A 12830-nucleotide genomic window follows, 5' to 3' on the forward strand; every position below is an offset into this window, starting at 1 on the left:
TGGGAAGACACCTCAGTGTCCCATGCTGTCGTCTCTATGTGTCTTCACCCTTTCCTTTTCCTGATTTGGAAGAGAATTGATGTTCGTAGGTTCATTTGTTCTCAAGCTTTACCAATTGAAACAGTTTTTATAGAGTTCTGCAGCACTGAAAGGTTGGTCTCATCCAGGAAATGGATCAAGGAAATCACTTGCCATGCCTCTCACTGCTGGCACCATGTGAGCCGTGCTGACCGCCAGCTCCACTCAGCACTTTTCTTCATGTGGAGCACTGGAAACAAGAAATGCTGCTGCCACCATTTTTGTCTTTCTGTCCACAGCGTGGCTGGCTAAAAGCAGCTAAACAAAGTTCATTGTGAGCCATGCTGAGACAGCCACAGCTGCGCACCGCTGTCCCGGTCGCGCTGATTTCGGCCGCACAGTCCTGGCCATGTGACCGCTCCTGGTCCAGGATGGCGGTGATCACTCCTGGCCCCTGCCACTCCTAGCCTTGGGGCCAACCCCAGCACTGACCATGGGGCCGTTCAGCCACGGGGTTGCTCTCGGCATTGGGATGGCTCCAGTGGCATGGCCCAGCAAAAAAGGACTGGCAGGCTCCACTGGAAAGAGGCCTCAGCCACCCCACCAGGATGGGGCCTGGCAGGTTTATCAGGACGGAGCGAGGGCCACAGCAGAGCCCAACCAGTTACCTGTTCAAAGGCCGGAAGCCAAGAGAGCTTTTCCTGGCCTTTGTTCATTTTTAAATATGCTTTTCCACAGAGGTGTATTCAACTCTTTTAAGTGGTTTAACCGGGTGTCAATCTTCAAAACTAGCCTGTGATTGGCTCTTCAAAACTAGCCAGCTGACTGGCTCTTCAAAACTAGCCAGCTGACTGGCTCTTCAAAACTAGCCAGCTGACTGGCTCTTCAAAACTAGCCTGTGATTGGCTCGGACAGGTCCCTAAGCCTGTGGCCCCTGGACTTCCCCAACTGAAAACCGGACTTCCTTAAACCACGACACCAGGTAAGGAGTTACCTGCCTTGCTAAGAATCTGTAAATGGTCTGGTGGAAAAACACAATGCCTTCCAGGGACAGGAAAAATACTGGAGCAGAGCAGGTGTGCGTAAGAAATAAGAGACTTGGGGAACAATGAGGCTCCTTGGGCCTAAGTTTGTGTAAGCCCAAAGGACTATGCTTCCCCAGGGGGGCAGTGCCCTTGTAGGTTCCCACCAAGCTCGGGGTGGCTTTGACACAAAACAGGTGTGTGGTCTAGGATGAGTGCACCTGATGGGAACTAGTGCCTGACTCCCACACTGGTGTCCAGCCTGTTCACCAAATATACCAGCTCCATGGATTGGGAGTGGTGTTGCACTTTGAAGAGCAAAGAGGAGATCTACTAACCCTGTCATCTCTACTGTTGATTCCTTAGGTGTGCCTGGCTGGAACAACCCTACTTGCAGGGAGAGCCTTTTTCTGCTCTTCTCTTGTGCCCCCTAGGAAGAGAAGGGAATTTGCTCAATGACATGAAGGAATCCTCCAAATTCTACCTAAAAAAAACTACCTGTATAGGGCCTGAAGGAAAAGAAGGCAGAAAAAACCCCCTGTTTGGAAGCAGGGAGGCAGCTGAGTTCTGCTACAGTGGGTGGTGGGAGGTCTCAGCGTGAGATGGACTGCAGTGCTTCATGCCAAACCACCTCCAGCTGCTCCACCATGGCCTCATTGAGTGCTCTCGGCCCAGCTGGTGTTACAGCCAGTCTGTAGTGCTTGGGAGGAGGCATAGAGCCCAGCCCAGCCTGCCAGAGGGCACAGCTCTGACAGCCACCCAGCAGTAAGGTTGATTGGGGTGCAATATTCCCCTCCTGCAGCTGACAGCCAAGTGAGAAATTTCCCTGGCCCACCACAGCCTAGGGCATTAATTCTGGGAAGGGGATAGTCCCATCACTCATGACTAGCATGGGGGTGGTCCTAAGATTTATAGGGACCTGCCCCAAGATGACTTTGTGGCCAGCAGAGGGCTGGGGGATGCAGTGGGGGTGATGCAGCAAGGGAGGGGATGGTGATTAATAAACAAAGGTGTGAGGGAGGTGAGTGGGGATGAAACAGAGGGGTCTGGGGATGCAGTGCAGCCCTAGGAGAGAAGGAACGGGCTGTTGGAGCCTGGCCCAGGCACCTTGGCAACTGAGGAGAGCTCAGGCACACGTTTAACCTGGCTCCTATTCAAGAACTGCTATCAGGACTCAGATTAGCGTGAAGGTTATTTTCAGTCAAATATTTTTACAGCCCACCCCTTTCCCCTCCCTTACGGTGATTGAATTTCTTTTTTCCCATAGTCCTCTGGAAGAGAGGAGGAGAAGAACAAGGCAGGGCAGAAGGGGTGCCCGGGCTCCCTGTGTGAAAAAGCTGCTTTGTGTCCAGTCAGCTCAGGACAACATAGCCCCACCTAACACAGGGGCCAAAGTCTTGCCTGGGCCAGGTGTCCTGAGCAGCTGTGAGGGCTGCAGGCATCTATCTCCTCAGTGAGAGGCAGGTGATGGCCAGGCTGCTGGCCAGGACCTGCTGCTTCAGAGCTCTTTCTCAGGCTCCCAGATGCCCCTCTGGGCTGGTGGCTGCCAGATCCTGGAGCCACAGGCCTCTCACTGCCTACATGCCTGAAGCCGTCGCCTTCCCCAGACCCAAGGACCACCAAGATTTATACAAGGTGTCAGTGGAGCAGAGTGACATCTTCTGGGGAGCACTAGGAAGGAGCCGGCTCACTTGGATCACCCCCTTCCACTCTGTCCAGGACTGTGACTTGTGCCAGGGCAGAATCTCCTGGTTCCTGGGTGGGCAGCTAAATGTGACAGGTAAGGAAGGAGATGGACATGGGATCCTACCAATTACCTGCAGGTGCTTCTATGTGTGTGACTTCAGCTCTGGGAATGTATTGGAAGAGCACAGAATTAAAGGTCTGGAGAGAGGGGGATCCCCAAAAGGTCCAGTTGGTCCTGCAGTGGCTGTAGTGTGAGGTTGTGGCTGGCCCTAAGGAAGGAACTGGATTTCATCGAAAAGGTTGCAGCTGGATTGGTGTGTGCTGGGAGCTGGGTTGCTCTCCCTCAGCACCCATGGATCCCACAGCAGTACAGTAGGTCTGTCCTGCAGGACCACAGGCAGTAATACTGAACCCTGTGCATTCAGAAGGCAGGGTTGCTCTAGGTTATTCTTGCTCAGTGAAGGCAAGATGTATCTGCAGAAAGCAAAATACCGGAGATATGAGCCATACTGTCACCACTGTAGTGGGAGGCTCTTCTGTGGACTGGGGCGATTGCCTTAGGGGGGCTATCAGGGGAAGACACTGGGCGTGGTGACACTGTGTCCTGCTCACTGTGCTGTTGGTCCCTGTGTTCAAAATACGAGACAGACCTCTGAGAAAATCAGATCTTACGTAATCTATTTGGGAAAGAGAGCAAGAGTTATTTGCCTTTGGGAATTGACATCTTACTCTTTCTCCTTTTATATGCATTTCTTTCTCTCCTGGAAGACTACAAATGGTCAGGAGAAAAAAGTTGGTATGCAGTCTGGAGCTGCTGCATCATCCCATGACTTTAGCAGGTTTAAGGAAAACAGAGAGTGGAGCAAGGCTTGTGAGGAAACTACTAAAGCTGCCAGCAATGTGGGGAACTTTACATGGAAGAACTCCAGCCAAAGCCTCAGCTTACAATGTCCCTGGAAAGCCAGGGACTGGCTCTTTTCCATCTTGGACAAGTGCACTCTGCAGCCTTCCAGTGCAGAGCTTCCCTTTGTCCTACATTTGTTATTTAGGAGCTCCGCCACTAAAAACTGCCCTAGTTCAGCCCGGAGGCAGCTGCAAGGCAGTGCTGGGAGGAGTGAAGGCTTAGTTAATGTTTGCCAGCGCTCCGAGGGAGGTGTGACCTCCAAAGGGACTTAAGGCGTTTTCTGCTCTGGAGTGCATGAGGTTGCAGTTAAGGAGGAAGCTGATAGTGGGGATTGGCAGGTATTGGAGTGGTGAGGAGCATAACAGGCATGGGATGGTGCTTGTGATCTGGCTGGTATCCACAAAGGTTATCCAAGGCTAATGATGAGAAGACACATACAGCCCTGACTTTGACCTGAAAATGGGGCTGCCAGTGCTGACTTTATGAGAGGTAAGACGTACTGAGGGTTACTCTGTCAATGACACTGGGTTTTCCTTTCCAGTGAATTGTCTGGACCGTCATGTCCATGTAGCTCCAGATAAAGTGGCCTTAATCTGGGAGAAGGATGAACCTGGAGAGGAGGTACGGGTGACATACAGGTCAGTAATTACCTTTCCGCATGAGAGGAATATTGTAGCATGCATGAACACTGCACAGGGCTGATCTGCTGATGTCTGTCATGTGAGGGAATGCAGCATCCCTTCACACACTACAGTATGGTAGCTCTTGGCTTGCTTGTGCTGATCTGAAACTTCAACCTACCCCCTGATTAAATCTTCTGAGCCCTGAGGAGTCCCTGCCCAGCTGAGGAGGCAGATATAAACCATTTGGGGCAGCACTGCAATGCTAGGTAAGACACACAGGAAAGCCACACACATGCCTTCCCACTCAGGTTCCCATTATCTAAACTTCTGGGTAAGTGGTCTGCAAGAAAGGCAAATTGATAGCTGCAAAAGTGTTAAGAAATCCCATGCTCGTCCTCATGTCAGCAGTACTGCTGGATTTGGCTCTCTGGGGGGGCTGCCTGTCCAGCCCTGCAAGGTTGGTCTGGGGCCTCCCACCTTCCAGCTTAAATTGCCTCTCTCTGAGTCACTGCCACAGAATTCACTTAAATCCCTCTGCACACCAAACAAGTCCCTCTGTCCTCTCTGACTTCAGGCCTCACATGACAAATATGAACAGCCACCCCTGCCAATCCCCATGGATGGAGAGCCCTTCCATAAAATGACTCACTGACAGCCAAGCTGAGGTTTCTGGGAGGGACGCTTCTTGGGAGAGGCATCTTTCTGCGCACTGCTTTCCTACAGCTGTTGTTCTTGCTTGACCTCCGCTTTAGCAAAGCTAAAGCTAAAGCCCCCCTGTTTTGGGGAAAGGTATCTTAACTTCTCACATATAGCCTCCAACTGTGCAGGGCAGTGGGTCACACTGGTTGTACAGGTTGGTAAGAAATGTGCAGGCTGTCATTGAGAAATGACAGCTGAGGTGTTGTGGGTTTGCTGAGCCAGAGGAATTGCCAGTGGCTGTTGTTATACGAAATCATTCTAATTTATATTTTTTCCATAAATAGCGGTCGATGTTAGAGACTCTCTTCTTTGCTTCCCTTCCCACTGATTTTTACAGCTCTCCCATGCTCCTTCAGAGTGAGGAGGGTTAGGGTATGCAGGGATATAAGCTCTGTCGTTGTGATTCTGAGGCCCCTATCTTATGCAGGTATGATCTGCAAGAAAGTCTCTAACGATGTCATTGCTTCTTTGGGCAGGGAACTGCTGGAGCTGACATGCCGCCTGGGAAATACCTTGAAAAGGCAAGGGGTGAAGCAGGGTGACAGGGTGACAATCTACATGCCCCCGTGCCCACTGGCAGTGGCTAGCATGCTGGCCTGTGCCCGCATCGGGGCTGTGCATGCTGTGGTGTTTGCTGGCTTCAGTGCAGAGTCTCTCGCTGACAGGATCCGGGATGGTAAGAGGCATAAGAGGGTAACAGCGACTTATTTCCCTTGGGGGACAGTGCTGAGCTTTTTGGTTCAGCAGCTCAGGTGGGCTCAAGGTTGTGTGGATGGCAAAGGTTTTTTGGGTGAGACTCCCTGGGCTCTCTGAGGCTATCTTCTGAAATAATGTATAGTCATGGAGCGGGTACTAGCAACCAAATAAATGGCATGAGCTCACTAAATACCTTCCAGCCCATAGGATGAACAGATTTTCTCTTTCATCCATGTGGTTACTGCGCTGCAAAGAGAGAGAAAGGACAGCAACACACGCGGACCTCTTTGGGGAAAAAAAGGCCAACTTTATTGTACGGACAATAAATAAATACCCGTATTTAAAATGTGTTACGTGCAGCTAGGACAGGACAATAACTCATTGTTGGGAAACACATCCTTGGGACAGTACCTCAGGATGTATCCCACGGGAAAGACACCAGGTGTTAATCTTTATTATGAATTCCACTGTTTTTCACCATATTATCACCCTGGGAGACTTCCTCCCTAACTGAAGGTGTAGTCAGCTTGTCAGCCTGGAAATGGACCTGAGAGTCAGGAGAAATCCAGGCCTGAAAAGAATTTCCAAGCTGTAATTCCCTAGCTCTCTAAATGTGTGTGTCCACAATCCATGGGACTGAAAGACTTGGATACAATGCCTCCTGTAAGGGGATACAACACAGGCAGAAATGAATGGGAAATGCAAAGATGCAAAGCTGCTGTTTTTGCTAAATGAAAGACATGAATACTATGGGCTGGGAGACAGAGAGAGAGGTGAAAGGTCTGCTCTGTGACTGATGGAGAGGGGCAGAGTTGCTTATGTGGCTCTTCTGTCTTCTGCAGCCCAGTCAGAGACGGTGATTACAGTGAACCAGGGGCTAAGAGGTGGCAAGATTATTGAGCTAAAGAAGACAGTGGACCAGGCTGTGAAGCAGTGCCCTGGAGTGAAACGGGTTCTGGTTTCTATGAGGACCAGCAGCAAGGTTCCCATGACAGCTTTAGATGTGCCCCTGGAGGAGGTGAGAGGCTGCCCAGTGATTTTGCCACTTCTCCTGGGCCAAGTGCTTGCTGTTGGTGCAGGGACACTGGGTGGAGAGAGGATCTTGCCTGGCCATGGCAGTTTTGCTGGCATTGACAGAATTTGGGGACATTGTCCCACAGCAGTAGCAGTCAGAGCTGCACACAAGTTCAGGACAGTCCCAGTAGCCATTAGAATGGACAACTGGTGTGTGTTCCCATACTACCAGCCCTGTACTGTCAAGGGCAAACAGTGCAAGCCAGAGCACATAGCAGGGTGGACAGGGACCTAGAAACACACAAGACATGGCTACTACTTTGTGAATCCAGTCTTGGACTGTCACTACACTGTCACACATGGGTCTGCTGGCAGACCCGGCATGTGCCTTTTATCCACAGCACACAGGGTGGCAAGGCTGCCAGCGTGGAGCACAACTTCTGAACAGGTGAAGTTGTGCTTCATGAAGTTGTGCTCCCTGCTATGCATTTCTTCTGGAGGATGTTTGTGGGGAGCAGGGTGGCACAGGTGCTCAGAAGGGAGGGAGACTCAGGAGCGAGAGATGCACAAGCAGGTGTGGGCACAACACAGGGGAGGCTATGAGACCCTGAGAGAACTGCTGTGCTCTTTCCTGCAGGAGATGATGAAGGAGGATGCATGCTGCGAGCCTGCTGTCATGGACAGTGAAGACATGTTGTTTCTTCTCTACACGTCAGGCAGTACTGGCAAACCCAAAGGCTTGGTTCATTCCCAAGCTGGTTACTTGCTGTTTGCCGCTCTTACACACAAGGTAATGGATCCCCCAGCCACAAAGTGCTCATGAGCCAGCAGTTCATAGGCAGTGCAGGGAAGACACATGCTCCTTGTTGCATTATGAGCTCATATTTATCCAGTGCAAAGCCTCTGGGATGCCCTCCAGGCCCCAGCAGACCACATCTGGCTACAGGTAGTGCACCATAGAAGGGTTTCCCAAATACATACTACTCTGAGCTTGAGGCCCTGGAGTCCCCAGATGAAAGTCAGCAGGGAGCTGCAGGAAGAAATGAGCAGGTCTGAAACCACAGAAATCAGAGGAGACAGCAAGAAGTGATAGGCTGGTGGGAGAATGGCCCCTAGGAAGCTTTCCTGGCACTGAGTAAATGAAATGAAGAAGAGTGCTTTTGGAAGCCGGTTGTGTTGCTGCCAATATGACAACACTCATCTCTGATCTGCACAGGGTAGTCATTGTTCCTTCATGTTTCAGCCTTGCAGCCAAGGGTCTCATGAGGAATAAATGGGGCAGTGGGAAGAAGAGTTTGTTTAGCTTTTTGCCTGCAGGCACAGCACTGCGCTCACCCAGCTGAGATGGAGGGATTCCAACTCTTGTGGGCAGGCTGGGGTTGCTCTGGGCCAAGGCATCATATGATCCCTCTGTTTGCTGCCTCACTGTTTTTGTGCTGGGCCCTTTGCTGAGCTCAGGGGGTTTTGAGTGTTTACTGTCCATCTGGAGTCCAGCAGTGCCTAAAGGAGGCCCATGGAGTCCTCTACCACTTCGCCCTTGCCTACAACTCCTCTCCTTCCACATGGTCACATAAGTACAGAGGCACCTTTCTTACCCAGAAGGTTCTGTTTAGATGCTACAGGATACTTGGATCAGCCTTGTCTACATACCAGCAAAAGGAAAGAAAGGCTGTATCTCTCTCCATTGGAAAAGAGCAAATTTGCCTGTGGGGATTTTTTTTTAAGTGCCTCTTTCCTGCATCTTCACAGTTTTGGGGGTTTTTAACTTCAATTTTATTTAATTTTTTTTTTCTGATTTAAAAAAAAACCAACAAACTCTTTGCAGGAAGAAGGTGTCCCTGCAGGGGTGGTAGGAAGACAGAAGAACATAGTAACATTAGGGCTGACAGAAAATACACTGCTCTGTGCTGTGCCCTTTGCCAGCAGTGCAGGCTCAGGTGAAACCAGTCACTGCATCTCTTTTCTTGTTCAGTATGTGTTCGACTACCAGGACGGGGACATCTTTGGCTGTGTGGCAGACATCGGCTGGATCACGGGACACACCTATGTGGTCTATGGCCCCCTCTGCAATGGTGGTACCACTGTCCTTTTTGAGAGCACACCTGTCTATCCTAACCCTGGTGAGTGAGGTGACTCATGGGAGCTGGGACATTCCACAGCACCGAGATCCACAGCAGGCAGGGAGCTGCCGGCTTGATGCCAGGACATGAGCAGCAAAGGCTCTGTTGCCTCAGCAGCAACCCGTGGGCTGTGCCCAGTAGAGAGCTGCAAGGGGAAGAGTCTTTTCCTCTGCTTAGGAAGCCGCTGCTGCTTCTCCAGGGGTGGAGCTGTTAATCCCTCTCCCTCCCTGCAGAAGGAACAGTAGCAAAGCTGGGTGATGTGAAGAAAAAGGGGCTGCTGCTCCTGAACTACTTTCATCCTTCCCACCATGCAATTAACTTGACTGAGGGCCCTGGCACTGCTGGAGAGTCTTTGCTCTCACCTCTTCTTTCTCTGCCTTGGTGTTGGGCTGGGAGGACCTGTGTGGATGCTTACTGGCCCTGTTTCCAATCCAGGCCGCTACTGGGAAACAGTAGAGAGGCTAAGAATTAACCAGTTCTATGGGGCACCCACTGCCATCCGCCTGCTCCTGAGATACGGCGATGAATGGGTGAAGAAGTATGACCGCTCTTCTCTTAAAGTGCTTGGCTCAGGTAAATGCAGCAACATGGGCTGGGACAGCAGATCCTTGGACATCACATGGTCCCTCTTCCCACAAATGCCAAGAGTAGCAGCACATGAGACCCCAGAGTCAGGAGACTGTACTATTTCTGTTCTTTCCCCTTGCAGTGGGGGAACCCATCAACAGGGAGGCGTGGGAATGGTACTTCTGCGTGGTCGGCGAGACACGATGCCCAGTAGTGGACACTTGGTGGCAAACTGGTGAGATGCATATGATTCCTTGCTCCAGCTTCTGCTCTCCCAGGCTTTAGGAGTGACCTGCTGCTTTGCTGGTCAAGCGATAGTGGTTGTTGCTGAGAGTCTTGTATGAGCAAGGATGTAAAGGCTCATAAGCACCCGAACATTAAAGAGAAAAAACGGTCTTTAAAGCTAACCAAGGTAAACGTGGGGATTTGATCTGAACTGATCCCTGCTGAACTAAATGAGCACAATTGTCCTTCTGCAAAGTCCCTTCCTCAGCCCCAGCCTGTGCAGTGCGTAGTAAGGGACAGGGCAAAGACTGTTGGCCAAGCAGTGCTACTTGGCATTCCTCTTGCCCCAACTTTGATGAGCATTACTATTTCTTTTCCTTCAGAAACAGGAGGCATCTGTATCTCACCCCGTCCTTCTAATCCTGGAGCTGAAATCCTTCCAGGCATGGCTATGAGACCCTTTTTTGGGATCAGGCCCTGCCTCTTGGATAACAAGGTATGTTTTTAACATGCAGTCCAGGCACTGGCTCAGCCCCCTTTCCCCCAGGTACCTGCAGTGCGTACTTACTGGTGGGAGTGAAAATCTGTAAGTATGTATTTCCTGCTCATCTCTGCTAGACAGCAACCTTCCTTACTGGAAAGGGACAAACAGGAAAGCTATTCTTCCAGCTAGTGCAGAAGCTGAGTTGTTGTCTAGCTTGCACTGTCCTGACAAGAGAGGCTGTGTTTGGGCTCCCTGGCACATCTTTCCAGGAAGGACAAGGCAGGGCAGGGACAGCCAGTCACCCTGGAGGGGCCTTGCATCCTACCACGGGAGGCAGTTTGTTGCAGACATATGCTGGGAGAGACTAAGCCTGTCCTGTTGAAGTAAGGCACACAGGACCCTCCTCACAGGGTTGTTAAACAGGCAGTAGCTAAACATCCCAAGTACCTTCAGCCATGGTTACTAAAAGGTAGCTATTTTACAGGGAAATGTCCTTCTGGAAAATGATGTCTCAGGAGCTCTTTGCATCTCACAAGCCTGGCCTGGTATGGCACGAACCATTTACAACGACCACAAGAGATTTCTGGAAACTTACCTGACTCCTTATCCAGGTAAGGAAAACATGTGCAAGGACACTTGCACACGTTTGTTTGGGTATGGTTGGGTCTGCTTGCTGGTTTTCTGTATGGAGGCAGGGTTCAGGAGAGCTGGTACTGCTCCTTTGTTCTTCCAGAGACCCTCCACAGTTCTGAGGCCTTTCATCTCCCCTTTCATCTCTGATATCACAGGACTGCCCCTCACCAACTTCCCCACTGGATCACACATTGTTTTAAGGCAGTGGATTTGTCTTTCTGCCCCCAGTCCCCTTGAGCACAGACCTTGCTGCATCTCTTGTAAACCCTGTGTGACTCGCCCAGAGGCACTGAGTAAGCCCAAGACTGTGTGTGTCTTGATGTAATGCAAAGAGAAGCAGCAAGACCACAGGCACCTCCACTGAAGCAAAGTGCTCCCAGCACATGGTGATGAGACAGGCACAGTATTAGTCAGTACACTGCAGAATGAGAGTAGGAGCCTGATGATAGAGCAGGTACCAACAGACGCAGAAGACTAACAAGGAAGGTAGGCACATTTACCATGAGCAGTTGAGGAAGAAGCAGAGTACATGGGCCCTGAAGCCTACAGACAGGAGGAGGGGAAATATGCCAGTATGCTGGAAAAAGCCCAGTATGGCTGCTGGGCAGCTCACATGCTCTCTCCAAGTGACTATGGCATGGTTCTGGCTACTGCAGGATTTTTCTTCACTGGGGATGGTGTGTATCGTACCAGTGAGGGCTACTACCAGCTAACAGGACGGCTGGATGACGTCATTAGCATCAGTGGACACCGGCTGGGCACTGCAGAGATGGAGGATATTGTGGTAAGAGATGTGGGTGGGAGGTAAAACCATCCAAACTAAAGCAGTCAGGGGCAGGAGGAAAAGACTAGTGCTTGCAGACCTACTGAGGCAGGAAGGAAAAAGGGCAGAAGCCATCTGAGGCTCTTCCTTATCTCCCTGCATTATTGTGGGCTGGAACAGCCAAGTCAGGTCAGGGCAGCTCCAGGTGGCAGCCAGACTGCCAAAAGCACTGAGTCAAACTCCTGCCCTGTTCTCTTCCAGACTCACCATGTGGCAGTGGCAGAGTCTGCTGTCATTGGCTACCCACATGAGATCAAGGGAGAAGGTAAGATGCTATCTTTCCTCCCCAAAACATCTCCTGGGGCTATGGCACTGCAGCGGGAAGTGCCACTGGTAGCAATGCTGTGTCCACACCATACAGCATGTTAGCATGGATCTCAGCACAGCCATCACAACCTGCACCACAGACCAGCTAGGCTTTGCATAAAGTGGCAGCAGCAGTACTTATGTGTGGCCAAAAGCACGTACAGTTCTGGCTACAGAGCATCCCCTGGGGCTACCAGCAGAGAGGGACTCTCATGGCACTAGGTCCAGGCAGGGGCTCAGGGGCATGGTATTCACCATGCTCAGTAACCTGGTGGTCCTTCTGCCAGGAGCCTATGTGTTTGTTGTGCTGAAGAAGGACAGTGGCTACACACAGGAGACTCTTGCTGCTGAGCTACAGGAGCTCATCTCAAAGAAGATCGCCAAGTATGCAGTTCCAGATTATGTTCAGGTAACACAAGCTAACTGGTCCAACACCCACACTGGCAGATTGGCCAAGCCCTTTCCTTCAGCCTTGACTCTGACCCCATCACAGGTCACACACCGGCTGCCCAAGACACGCTCGGGTAAGATTATGCGTCGGGTGCTACGGAAAATTGTGGAGAACAAGGCCAATGAGCTTGGGGACCTAACCACCCTGGACGACCATGAGGCTGTGCAGCAGATCATAGAGGGACACAAGCACCTTGTGGAGCAACAGAAGGGCCACTAGCTTGGCTCTGCCAGCAGCCATCTCCTCCTCCTTCACTGCAAAACCAGGGAAACATCCAGAAAAGCCACTAAGCAAGTGGTGGCCAGTAAATTAACAGATCACGCGTCCACTGCAGTCTTAGCGTGACTTCTCCACAACACAAGAGACCTTCAAAACCTGTCTCCATACACCCATATAGACAGAGAACATGACTCACCATAGGCAGAAGAGTAAGGGGAGACAAGCTGTTTCATTCCATGAAAGCAGAGGGCAGAAACCCCTCCTTGAGGTTCCTTATGCCTTGCAGTAGCTGCAGAGGTAGCAGCAGGCAGGATGTCCAGTCCTGGATAGGGATACTACT

At 51.1% G+C, this 12830-nt stretch overlaps 1 protein-coding gene across 1 annotated transcript; it reads left to right on the forward strand.

The window, feature by feature from the left end:
- The first annotated feature begins 2456 nt into the window (after window positions 1-2456).
- LOC106861770 (acetyl-coenzyme A synthetase 2-like, mitochondrial) lies at window positions 2457-12805 on the forward strand. Its single transcript, XM_014890393.2, has 14 exons — window positions 2457-2820; window positions 4172-4268; window positions 5429-5628; window positions 6491-6666; window positions 7300-7452; window positions 8635-8782; window positions 9218-9355; window positions 9492-9584; window positions 9958-10070; window positions 10543-10669; window positions 11348-11475; window positions 11716-11779; window positions 12108-12229; window positions 12314-12805. Exons 1-14 carry the CDS (start codon window positions 2508-2510, stop codon window positions 12488-12490), a joined length of 2049 nt encoding a protein of 682 aa, XP_014745879.1. The 5' UTR covers window positions 2457-2507; the 3' UTR covers window positions 12491-12805.
- Window positions 12806-12830: the final 25 nt, after the last annotated feature.

Source organism: Sturnus vulgaris, chromosome 6 (genome assembly GCF_052056855.1).
Source record: "Sturnus vulgaris isolate bStuVul1 chromosome 6, bStuVul1.hap1, whole genome shotgun sequence".
In the NCBI taxonomy this organism is placed as follows: domain Eukaryota; kingdom Metazoa; phylum Chordata; class Aves; order Passeriformes; family Sturnidae; genus Sturnus; species Sturnus vulgaris.

Bases quoted from the DNA above. Each gene is read 5' to 3' on its own strand.
- LOC106861770 (XM_014890393.2), top strand. From the start codon at position 2,508: ATGGCCAGGCTGCTGGCCAGGACCTGCTGCTTCAGAGCTCTTTCTCAG. The intron at 8,783-9,217 runs GTGAGTGAGGTG...TTTCCAATCCAG, and splicing joins ACCTGTCTATCCTAACCCTG to GCCGCTACTGGGAAACAGTA. The intron at 10,071-10,542 runs GTATGTTTTTAA...GCTATTTTACAG, and splicing joins CCTGCCTCTTGGATAACAAG to GGAAATGTCCTTCTGGAAAA.